General features: G+C 42.6%; 1 protein-coding gene across 1 annotated transcript in view; it reads right to left on the bottom strand.

Moving 5' to 3' along the window:
* Positions 1-13,271, bottom strand: part of LOC147662686 (proprotein convertase subtilisin/kexin type 5-like) — a 199,576-nt gene that overhangs the window by 31,196 nt on the left and 155,109 nt on the right. Inside the window, exons 9-10 of the mRNA XM_086950976.1 lie at positions 11,278-11,505; positions 7,597-7,774 (exon numbers count right to left, since the gene is read on the bottom strand). Coding sequence (XP_086807102.1) covers positions 7,597-7,774; positions 11,278-11,505 — 406 coding nt within the window. The remainder of the gene's footprint in view (positions 1-7,596; positions 7,775-11,277; positions 11,506-13,271) is intronic.

The raw sequence follows: 13,271 nt of genomic DNA, 5'->3' as shown, positions 1-13,271 counted from the left end.
AAGAAGACAAGGTAATAGGCTTGGAAGGAAAAATGTGCTAAAACATCTTTTGAGTGTTTACCAAATATAATTAATTGTATTCCTTAAATGGAATTCATGGGAATGCAAAGGGCTCCATACAGAGAGCAAATGGCGGCAGAGGATATGCTTGAAGAGGCACCCCTGTGGATCATCTGGTTTGGAAAGGAGTCCATTAGTAAAAATTCATTCTGGAGGTCGGTTAAATCATTTTTGACTGTGATCCACCTCTTTAATCTAAGTCTGAAGCCCATGGGATCCAAAATCGTAACCAAAAATATACAGCCAAATACCTACTCAATAACATTTGATCTTTCTCAATAGTTTCCTATGCCTATCCTAGGAAAACTCTATAGCCCTGCACACACTTAAGGGCTCTTCCTGGGATAATGTATTAGAATGGATGAACTACTGTCATGTTGTTAGAGACAGACCCAAGATATTAAACACAATGAATTGATTAACTTAGAACTGAAGACATTTAGGTATGCATATTTAGACTTATGTATTGGGACTTTGTTCTCTTTGAAGGTTCTAATCCAGAAAAACAGTTCCTCTTGCTAGAAAGATTGATTTACCTGTCCTTTTTGTTCCTTGGCAAAATGAGGGTAACTCATATGGTCTGAGATCATTTTGATGTGGAATGTTGAGACTCTTTATTAAACTGCATACATGTTTTTGCAGAATTGCATGTATTCATTGAGTTTTTTATTTGTTGTTTTGACTTTTTCTACATGACTGAATTTTCTGAGCATGTATGTATGAACTGCTATTCTTTATTCTTATAGTGTGCTAGTAGCGCGTTTATTTGATTGTTTCTAGCATAACTATTAATCTCAGCTGTGTCCAGACAGTCTTATTCTTTATTAGTGGGTGCATTTTGCCCTAATGTTTCTGTGTTTCTGAAACTCCGTATGTTACTGCTAGTTTTACAGTATTCAGTCAAGGGTTGTTTAACTCAATGTAGAGTTTCTTTTGTTCTAAGCAATTTATTATTGTCAAATTAACACAATTAACTGGCCCCTTATGACATCTTTCAGAGCACCCAATGTTTTTTTTTAATTGGGGAGACTCACAATGGTTTTTTGCACATATAAATTATTACATCTTCAAGGCAATCCTACTTTTGACAATTGTATCTGTGCCCAAAACGTCCAGCCTTTAGATCACAGGTCTTTCTCATCCAGCTCCAGGTCAAATTGACACCAAACAATGGTCACACAATAAATGGATCCTGTTTCTTGACTCTATATTTATTACAGACTAAAATATGGTAACGCCCAAATAATATTTACGGTCAACATGAATGTACTGATGAGCCTACAGTGTATGGGCCTGATTCTCTCCACTTCCTAGCTTGCAATTGTTTTAGATACTTCGCTGGTAGCATTGTATGTGACTGTCGAGCAGTCTACGTCATCACTATAATCAAATTGCCATCTACCCCTGAGCAATGCTGCAAAAGGCCTTTAGCGGGTAAAGACATATTTTGGGTCATGTTCTCAGGAATGCAAAGTGATATTTCGTGCACAAACATGGATTCTACTTTTATTTCAGCCTATGACTAAGCATCAGGATGTACCTAGGAAAATCACTGATAGTCAATGTTTGTAAAACAAGATCAACTCTTTTCAAAAACTGCTCTTCTCTAAGTGAAGGCACCTATTTGGTGGTGAATATAGGCATCTTTTAATCTTTTGTGATTCTTGACTAGATCACTGCAAAATTGACTCAGGCTACATTGTCAGTGATCTGGCTAAGAAGGAACATAGGGCTTCAGAGGAGAAACTGCAGTTTTTCATTCCCCAGTTTCATTATATGGGTCATGAGATCTCTGACGGAAAGCAGCACTTATCCTCAGAATGGATTCAAGCCATTTGTTTGTTACCTCCGTCAGTAACCATCCTCTAAGTATGACCTTTCTTGGGTGTGACTGGATACTGCAGACAGTGGATCATTGGGTGCGCTGGTTTGGCAAAGGCCCTACAGAATTATGTTAAAAAGGACACCCCTGAACCCTTGCAGTGGTATAGAGAGGCTGAACATGCATTTGTAGAGATAAAGGAAGCTCGTGCCCCAGCAAAAGCTCTCAAACTCCCTGATTATGCAAAACCATGTACTCTGTATAGTCATGACCCTGATGGATTGCCTTTGGGGTGCTGGTACAAAATAATCGGGATCAGAAAAAGCCCGCCACAAAATTCTTCTGCCCTTGAGCCTGCAGGGGCAGGGCTTTCTCCATGCCTCAGGTCTGCAGCTGTTGCTGCCCATGTTGTTGAAGCATCTGCAAATATTGTATTGTTTTTCACCCTGATTTTCGCTGTTCCCCACTCTCTTGTTGTTATTTTCTTCACTATCAAAATACAGCATCTTTCCACTGCCAGGTTGATATAAAATTGTGTTGTTGTCCACCTCACACATCACCTTAATCTGAAACCCACCCCTAACCTCGGCCTACCAGTGAGAACAGAGAACCTCTTGATTGTCGTATGCTAACTGAGCATGTAACAAAGCCCTGCATTAATCTTACAAAAGCACCCATACGAAATTATGAACCAATAGTTGGATGGATCATGCCTTAGAAATGATGGAGGTGAACTGGCTGCAGGTTACGCTGTGAGTACTGTATATGAAACTGTTGAAAGCCGCCACCTGCCTAACGTGAGATCTGCCCAGGTTGCTGAGCTTGTTGCTATTACCCGAGTCTGCATCCTGGCTGAAAGAGATTGTCAGACACTTGAAATAAGTCTAACCACTGGCAATCGCTTGGGGTCGCATGCTAACCCACCATTCTCTTACCCAAATGCCACCTCAGATTAAAGCCAGTCTTATGCAAATCAGTCTTGGTCCTGCTTCAATATTCTAGTAAACCTGTTCTCAAGGTGTTACAACAAAGCGATTACTGCAGTTTAGTGAAGTAAACCCGTCTACTCTAATTTACTGTATTGCATTCAAGTTTTTCTGGCATTCTTCCTATGAGAAGAGTCCGGCACCTGCTCATTAGTGTCTATTGTAGTTTCACTTTTGCCATTCAGTTGCATTGAGAACAAGTGTATAAATGCAGCACGAAAATGTATGGAAATTAATATTATATGCTCCAACTGACCAGGAGAGAAGCGCTGGTCTGCTGAAATGGTAATCTGCGCCTAGAATACTTGCTTGCTAGCTATTTGACAATAAACATGTTAGGCTTCTATGAGCTTTCTCTAGTGTTCGTTTTCTTTTACAAATATAATTCATCCAAAGTATTCCACCATTTCCACCCCAAGTAAGGTCCTCTCTGAAAATCTACTCTTCCAGCGGCTCTATGGGAGCGCTAACAATAGCGGAGACAGGAGGCAACCCTACCTGGCCCTCCTTTGTAATTCAAACATCCTGGGTCAATTAAGTCCCATTAACTCTTACCTTTGCCAGCATGGTGTTGTACAAGACTTTGATTCAGGACAAGAAATGTATTCCAAATCTGATTCTTCACAGAACTGAGATCATAAGCATGCATTCTATTGGGGTACAAGCTTTACTTGCATCTAACAACACTACCACTATTGGGTCACTAACCCTTTCTAAGTAAGAGACATTATTATGTACTCTTTGTACGTTGAATCTGGTCTCAATCTATGAGGTGTGAAACCAGACTGATCAGGGTGGCTCAATAAGGAGATTATTGGGAGGATGATATTCGCTATTATTTTAGCTAATAGATTTGTGAATATATTATTTTCACTATTTGGCAGATAAATGGGAGAAGATGATGAACAGTCTATTATACCTTAGGCCCTATGATCAGATCTGTTGTTGCCGTAATGAGGGCTCTAGCAATATGTTCCCGTCTCTAGACGCAAAGAGTCTGTTCAGCATGGGCCTGCAACCGTGCTCATTAGTATTTTCTAAAACATTATTGCCAAGTCATTTGTCCTCAGAGTCTTGCTTGGTTGAGTTGTGTGATGGCCAACGCCACTTCATCAAATGGGTTCTCCTTGCCCAAATTCACCCTTTGTTCTGTCATCAGTTACGTCGCCATGAATTCCAACAAAAATCCTTTAATGTCTTCTTCAGTACAAATCAAATTGGGATCATAAAATGTGCTGACATGATTTATATATGCATCTGACACTTCCTGGCTGCCTCTTAACTGGCCTCCCTCTTCTGTCTTGATGGTGTGAATAGGTCTCTTGCCCCCACTCTTTCATGCTTAGCCATGCCAGCAATTTCCCCGTTTAATTCCTCACCTCATACATCTTTCTTTGAGTGCTGAGGTATTATGCACGAGCTGTGTTTGCTAGTAACCTCTTATATGATTCTCGCTTTACCTGCAGTTGCCCACCTCGTCCTTTGTCAGGCGTATTGACCTGGAGCCTTTCTAATGCAGATGATCTCCTCTTCTATTTTCTGGTATGTCTATTTCTTAAATCTCTGCTGCCCTATTGATTTTAATAACAAATACCTTTCATGGCAAGTTTGTAGGCCTCCCATAATATCGTTGGACAATTCACTGATAATTCCTTACCCTTAAAGTACAGTTCGGATGTCATTTGAAGGTCCCTAATGTAGTCTGTTCTATGTGCCTAGCTGGCAGTCTCCAACAGGACAAACTCTGTGGGAAATCAATGTTACAGTGAGTGGGGAGGGTGAGGGGTGGGGGTTATCCAAAATGTCCAGTGCCCATAAAGCTGCTTACAGGAATCTGCATGCTTGTGGGTTGCGAATGAATACACAATCATTGCTCGAGTGAAAATTGTGCGCTTTTGCTCGTCCACAGAGCTTGGATTTGATTTGACCTGGTAATTAATGTTTTTTTATATACCCTAGTTGGGAGTCTCCTAATCACTCCAAGAGAGTCATTAAGAGACTCTCTTGGGTTTACAGAATTATATATTTGCATATGAGTGGTTGCTCGCATGACTGGATGCAAAACATAGCGTCCATTTACTTACCATTTCATAGGCCCCCCTGTGTGCACATAAAGAATTGAAGTTGTATTGAATGTGTGCCTGCACAAACATTAAAAAATATGAGCCTTAAGGTATGAGCTAGGGTAGGTAGTAACAGAAAATTCTCTAACCTCTGGAGGGTGTAATAAATCGTGAGCAGAATCCACTTGGGGAATTCCCTCCACTACAGGAGGAGTGTGGTGGAGGACATTCAGAGAGCAGATTCTCCTCTAGTTTCAGCATTGCTACAAAAATTAAAGGAATTTCCAACACCATCCAACTCTAAACCAAGCACACTATGTTAGTTAACGCAGATGCAACATACCATTTTCATAAACCATATCCTAATTTTAAACCAACTAATTCAGTGGAAGAAGAATACATGAAACATACTTAAAAATAAGGAATAAGAAACAAAACCTAGAAGCATTAAATATCAAAATAAGAGCATTAGAAAAAATAAAAGAAGGCAATCGCAATAGATAAAACAAAACCTGAGGTTGGTAACGAAGAGATTTCATTACGGCACACAGATATGCATGCTGTGAATAGTAGTGCATATTTTTTAAATAAACAGTTAGGCAGATGCAAGCCATATGAAAATCAGGCTTGGTTCTGCTGCAATAGGAATAGTACAGCACTAACTGCCAGGTCACCAAACCCTGCACAGCACTCCAAAAGGCAAAGCAAGAACAACAGAGGCATCCCATAGATGGGTCACATTTTACTGGTCCACAGAAGGTGACAAGCTGACTATCTGAGTTTGGGAGGATTTTCACATCTTTTCTGTCCCACCAGAAGTGCCATTCAGACAATTCCAGGTGTGGGGGTTGTCATAGTAAGTCTGATTAGCTCAGGTGGGTCCTCAACGACTTTTTGAATAAACTGGAACCATGAACCATTTACCCAAGTGCGGGTGAAGCTGCAGGTCTGAGCTTTTAATCTCACCATCAAACGTCAGAGCTATTTAGATTTTCAACATGCTGAATCTATTTGTGCCATAAAATGTTTCAATTGTAGGCATGATAGTTTACCACTACATCCATTTGTGGAAGGGAAATAACATGTATCCGTTGACTCATACGAGGATTAGCATGACACCTGGCTGCCTCAGATGCAAGATCCAGTGGGTGATTTCTTCCACTTGATATGACAATGCAAAAAATGAAGAACAAGACCCTTCTGGGGCAGAGTTCCTCATACCTTGGGTGAGGTATTGGGATAGAGGTTAGTAGAAGATCTCAAGTTTGCATTAATGTCACTATGGACGTTGACTTAAATCATTATATGTTATCTAGTTTGTTTCTGGCAAAGGAGGCATTGCAAGGACCCGATGCAGTATGGAACCCTCACCTCTGGACACGTGGCAGAAACGGGTCGGCCACTGTAAGACTCTTGAAACTTCAGTATACAAAGCGTTATGCTGCCCCAAGAAACACATTACAATTTGGGGTATTGGTGCCATTATAAGGGCCTTCAGCTACATTTGCCCACTGACTCAAACCCGATCAGCATTGCAGAGTTGGCGGCATAGTGAGCGCAAAAGTGGTGTGATGGTAGCAAGCTACTTATCTGTGATAAGCTGCAACTGAATTATTGTCTATATTGAATAAATGCGACTGCCATTTATTTTCTTATAGATGTCAATGAAAAGTAAAAAAATATATATATATAGCTGCAACCCTTCATGACGATCATTCTACGAAGCATCATATTTCTCTGGAATGTATATTTTGTAATAGACCCCATATTTATTTATTTTGTTGTTTTGAGTAGGCCCGTAATTACTCCGGTATGATTTGCGTAATATCAGGAATTTCGCATTACACTTTTTATGTGAAATTCCGGAAATTATGCCATTACACTACGTAGCATTATTACGCATTGGTCATGCAAAGTTTTACCACGAGCACACGGGAATAACGCAAACAGCAAGAACGCGAGGAGCTGTTGCTCGAATGACTTGTGTTTTTGCATTATTCAATACTGCAAAATGTATCTTCGCGTAAAGAACTGATGCGAGGACGCATTTTGTGCTAAAATTATCACTAAATGAAGGATTTCATTTTGAGTAATAGGGAGTAATTTTGTGGAATTTTCACAACCCATTAATCGGATAACTGCTATACCCTGCTTATCAATAACTTGGGTAATGGCAGTATTTGTTGGAGACATCAGCGTCGATGAACTGAGCAATACATTTGAGGAAACAGGCTTCGTGGATAACAATACCAAATGTTGCACGTTTACAGTGCTTAATTTGTAAAAAAAAAAAAAAAAACAAGGTCTCTTGACAGGAGGCCAATGAAGCATGCACCAAACATTGCTCCTGCCATGCTACCAATGATACTAACAACACAACTACTGACCCTCACCCTCCCACGAGAGACAAGCCAGACTATTTCAGACCCCCAAAGCTATAAGAATGGCTTGAGCGGCAGGAAATAGCAATTTTTAATGTATACATTAAATTAATAATTACCTGTTGTGGTCACCTTTATATTGGCCAGACCACACCACCTAGTTACAGCTTTTCACAAGCGCCAGTGTTGATAATTAAGTGCTGGAGTCAAGCACCGGAAAGCACTGGCTCAAATTAAGCACTGCTTGTTTACTAAAGCGAATGCCATGGAAGCGGTTGCCTTACCCCTTCATGCAGGTCTGTGAACAGCTGTGTCCGTGTGAGTACCAGCCGTGACTACAGGTGAGGCATTCGGAGCTTTGCTTTCCGGAGCACGTGGCGCAGGTTCGGTGGCAGGACGAGCAGCGCCCCCCTTCGCTTTCTATGAAGTAACCAGCCGGACATGATTCTGAACACGTTCCATCTGTCAGGCCATCACAAAAGAGAGGCATTAAAAGTGAGAAATGAAATGATTTATTTTCTAGTTCTAATCATAGCGATCAGTCCAAATATCTTAAAGAACACAGGGGCGAGCAGGATGCCACCAAGAACCAATGGGCGAGTTTCAACACACAGAGGTTCACTGTGGACTCACTGCAAACCTCTAAATAGCTAGATTATGAGTCAATAATCCAACGTAACGCCTACAAAAGAAAGACAGCAGCCAAATACTACATAAGCAATTCAAAGAGTCATTCCAGTTTAGAATTTTTAGTCATCAATAGAATTGAAAATGGTCCTGGAAAAGTGATCACACTGCAGCAGAAATGGAAAGGTGAAATGTGCATATATGATAATAAAGCTACTCGGGATTCAAAGATTAATAAAAAAAAGAATATGGGCTAGGAATCCTACTATATATAAGTCACATATAAGTAGTGACTACTTTTTGGAAGCTGTCCTGTCCTGAATGCCAACAACTACATACACTGATGTAATTTTGCATATTAGAAAATTCACTGATGAGGGCAAAATCACTTTTATGCGAGTATGTCAATGCCAATGTTAATGTAGATGTTATTGTTTAGTTAATAAAAAACATAATTTACATACAAAACGGTGTTGAGTGACAGCATCCATCCAAATACAAGAGTTGCAAAAACAAACAAAAAATGCATATTTACTTTGCCATTAAAAATATTTGTAAACCCCAAAGTCTGTACCGTGATGAAACAGAGAGTAAGATTAGTTTTAATAAAGCCTCTTGGGTTTAAAAAAACTGAAACGAGAGGAGGGGTTAAAAGCCAAGTGCTGAGTGGTTAAAGTGCGTGGTGCAGGGTGTTAATGTAGTTTACAGAGAAGGGTACCAAGTAAGGTCTGAGTGCCCTTGGGTTATGGTAGTGGCCCCCCGGTACCCATGCAGAAAGGGACCCCTTGGACTAAATGCTTGCGTAGGCTCGTGGCAGAGTACATTGCTTGATACACATGATAGCTTCTCCCTGGGCTGTCTCCTGAGAGCAAGCTGAGAACGACAAACTATGAAAACCGACAGTAATGTCCCAGTCCCCCCCTCAATAATGGGGGCAACTTGCTTCATACAGTTCATGGCCTGAAAACCCCTTGCAATTCCGAATTCCAATTTCAAGATTTCTACCTTTAGTGGCCCGTTGAGAGTATTTGGGGAAAAATGAGTCAAAAAGTGCTTCATACAGTAAATGGACTGAGAACCCCATACAATGCGATTTCCCATTTCAGGGTTTTTGAGTGCAGCGGTCTGTTACGAGCAAAGGTGGCAGGTTTGGGGTCGACAGCTCAGTACTGAAGTGGAGCTCAGAGTTCCTTGATGATAGAGTTCTTACATCGGTTCGACAGAAGGATAGCGATGAGGCCTCCAGACAGGTGCACACCACCTGCATCAAGTGAATTGGTTTCAGCAGGGACCTTCTGATGGCGTCAAGGGTGGGACAGCAGCACAGGAGATGCACCCACGATTCACGCTTAAAGTTGCACAATGTGCATCAGTAGTGGCCGGCCCGGATTGGGAGTTGCGGGGCAGGTGGGGGATTTGTTGGAGGGGGTGATGTAAAAAAAAAGTAAAGAAACGTACCTTCTCGCGGCTCTCCCACATTGTATGTTGTCTCAGTCGCTCCTCTCCGGAACAAGAACCAGCCAGGCTGCATCCCCTAAGGCAATCACAACGCTGCAATGCAGCAATGTGATTGGTATGGGCGCCATGGATCGGGGCTCAGCCAGGGAATGGGGGTCTGGGCATGTTCTCCACGCAGGCTGTAAGGCAGCCTGTATTTAGAACATGTAAAATACTCATGACTATTTTGGACGGCCCCAGAGGGGAAACCACTCCTCCCCTGCCCTGTGAGCAGAGGAGCCCCGGTCCCGCAAACTGTGCAGCAGGAACAAATACAATGATAATAACCGGGTGTTAATATCATTGTATTTGTTCTTTCTTTCACTGCTTTGCAGCAGTGGGGTGACGCTCCTCCGCCTTAGCTGGTGTGCATGTCCCCTCCTGTTCCAGATGGCCCCTTGCCGGATTGAAGTCGGCTACTGATAGACCTACCATGCGCATGTACAAAATGTCTCTGCACACCTGTCTGTTGATGGCCTCTGAAAGATAGGGTTGGTTTTCCTACCAGCTAGGAGGTGTCCAGGGTAGCAAGATGCCAGAGGACTTCAAAGAAGTAGTGTCTAGCTGAAATGAAGTTATTCACAGCTGCCTGTTAATTCACTTTTTCCAGGTCGTAAAGGAGATGCCGTCAAGTTTTAGCGCTGGTGCTTCAATTTGAAGAGATAAAATTACTTTTTGTAGTTGCTGGTGCCACGGATTCACTGGGATCTCAAATGTGTCTTTCATGCAGGCCTTGAGTGAGTTACCTGGCGCTTTCAGGACACAAATATAATATTTCAAAGTGTCAGACTCACAGGTTAGCGTTTGACTTGACAGGGAAAATTCCAGGTAGAGTCTAGTTCTGCGAAGGTATCTGGGCAATTGGAATACTTTCGTATAGTCAGAACACTGTGCTTGCTCTAGACTGGGAGCACAGGCCTGATGCCGTAGTACAGAGCCGAGAGGAGGGAAGCATTCATAACCTTGAGGACTGGGTCAGCAGAGTCGCTTTTTAGATCTGGAGTTGGGTTGTGTACTACCAGTGGTGAGTGTTTTGTGCTTGGAAGTAAAGATAGTATAGGCCAGGAAAGTTCCTTGCTCGTATGTCAGTATTAAGACTCCCATTTTACTTTGTACTGTGATCCAGCCCTCATATACCTAACCTTGGGCGAGTGAAGGAGGCCTAAAAAGTGTTTAGTGAGGTGGAGCAGAATGTTGGCAAACAGGTACAACAGTTGTTGGGAGGCATCCTGTGAACAAGAGTAGTGCGCTGTCAGAGTGAGCTTAACACAGCGGCTCATCAGGTCTCTAAGTTTAGACATGGCAACTCCATACATTTCTCGCAGCCCTGTTTCTATACCATTGCTCACCCAGACGCCAAGGTATTTTACTGAGGATTTGCAGCGGGTGCGGAAAATTCTTTACACTTTCCTGAGTGGATGGGGTGAGGGGGACTATTACTGTTTTTTCCCAATTAATAGTTACGCCACTGAGGTATATGAATAGAGTGAATTGCCTAATGACAGGGCATATCCTGATCCGCGGATATCGAATCAATAAGGTCATGTAGTCAGTTTAAAGCGAAACAATGTGTCATCTCGATGTGAAACTGAGTCCTGTTTCCGAATGGTGTTGTCGGGGCTCGGTGGTCAAACATTCCATGGCAATGGCAAATAGAATGGGAGACAGAGTTTTCACAGGTTATTTACTTGAAGAGTTGGCTTGCTTAAGACATATTTCACGTGCAGTGAATAGTCTTATGAAGTCACAGAAATTGCTCATTAATTTATTTGTTAACTAAATATGTCGCAATTCTCGCGCTTGATGGATAGCCTTGCAGTGAAAGGTGATGAAATACTCACTCAGGAGGTAGTGTTTGGCTGGGCAGGAGAGGCATCGATGGCTTGTGGGTCCATTACAGCGAGAGCACGTCCTGTGGCAGGGTCTGCAGGTCTGCTGCTCGTCCAGGTATTGTGTGAGTGAGCAACCCTTGTGCATGACACACAGCCCTTGGCTGTTCTTTACCATGTTTCTCATGCACAGTAGACACTCAGTGGAAGAGGAGCATGTCAGGCACATCTCATTACAATCTGCAAATGAAGAAAGAACAACATTTTAATGATCTAAATATACGCATATGGACAAGTACTTTGATGTGTAATGCTGTATTGGGAAATCTGAAAGGAAAACCATCATATTTCTCTTTACTTATCAAACGTGGGTCCTCTTTTGGGTGAGAGAAAACAAAGAATTGCATTTTGCATTGGAGCAAATCTGAAGGATCTAAAATTTCGATGTGCATTTGGAATTCAGAGACCTCTGCTCAATTACACCTGGGCCTGTATTAGGCATAGTGCCCCGGAGGTGCAACAGGTGCGTGCGCTGCAGGGACTATGCAAAACAGCAGAGGACGCAGATGCTTGCGTGGCCCCTTTTGTAATACTGATAGCGCTGGCGCACAAGTAGCATCAATATATCTTGAGAGTGCGTTCCCTCATTTGCATGGGACATGGACACGCGTAATTAAGTGAATCACTATGCCTTCGCAACCGTGCCCTCTTATGGATGGAGGCGCAGAGGCTACGCAGAGTGCATCATAAACATGGCGCATTGTTACTGCACGCTAGACAGCAACCCTCTGGAGGGACCCCATGGACCCTCAGATATTTCCCTGCAGGTGGGTGCAGCTACTCCTTGCACCCGCCTGGAGAGGGATCTCTATCGCCTCTTTAAGGTGCTGGCAGTTGCCGCCTGCACTGTGAAACACGGAGCGGCTTGTAAGCAGCCGCTACTTCACTGAATGTGTTGCCCTCATGGAACATTCATGGTAATAGGGCCCACTGTCCCAGTCTGTGCCAGGCGTACCCTTTGAAGGAGTGCCCGGTGCAGACCGGGACAGTACACCCCTTCTGTAATCTGGGCCCTAGCTGAAGTTATGTGGAACTCCAGATTGGCTCCAGGGCTGCAAATCTTTACTACTCTAAAAAGTGGTGGTTGGTGTGAATCAGTGATATTCCAGACATCAACTAATTAGCACTCTGCAAATCCCCGTGAAATGTGTTCTTGATAAATATGTCTTATTTTCCAAATAGAATTGATCACCATGGATTGGCGGTGTTGTTGAACTGCAAACTGCAGTTACCTGCAGTCCGGTCAGTAAAACAAAAGACAACTGATGGCAAGTTAAACCGATCACATTTTACAGGCTTATCGGGTGATTGATTTATAGAGCGTGCGATTAGCCAGGAAGATATTCTGCCAGGGACGTGGGAACAAACAAGTTGCTAGAAGTTTTCTAAATTTCCTCAATCAACATTCAGTGCTCAGCAGCAGGGAGAGGATGTTCCACACTTTGGAAGCAGGGACAGAAAAAGCACTCCCCCCCCATCAATATCCAACAAACGTGGTGGTAAACAGGTGTTATGAGTGGTCACAATGCTTCCCCCATCCGTTTCAGCTTTGGTATACTGCACTACACACTATTATGTTCTCAGTGTTTGGAGGAACTGTATAGAAAGTTGCAGATGAACGAAGAGTTTAATTAAGCGCTCATTGACTGAATGTGCCCAAGTGAAATGTGACAGGTGACTTTAATATCAAGCCGATGTACATTTTTCTTTTAGCCACGTTTATTCTTTAGATAGTGGGGCGATGTTATTCTCGGCGTGCTTAGCCACACACGCTCTTTGTGCAAAGGTGAGCTTCAAATGAGTTTTCGAAATATCAGGAAATGACGTGTCCCTCTTTTTGTGCGTCCTTCCTGGCTACATCTACCTCAACAAATAAAATCCGGAACAATGTGTTTTTTCCTAGAAATGGCCTTGGGGCGTTCTTATCTGTAATTGTGTTTTACAAA

Source organism: Lissotriton vulgaris, unplaced genomic scaffold, assembly GCF_964263255.1.
Source record: "Lissotriton vulgaris unplaced genomic scaffold, aLisVul1.2 SCAFFOLD_720, whole genome shotgun sequence".
Lineage (NCBI taxonomy): Eukaryota > Metazoa > Chordata > Amphibia > Caudata > Salamandridae > Lissotriton > Lissotriton vulgaris.
Note: the sequence above shows the minus strand (reverse complement) of the source record. Positions and strands in the feature narration are given on the sequence as shown.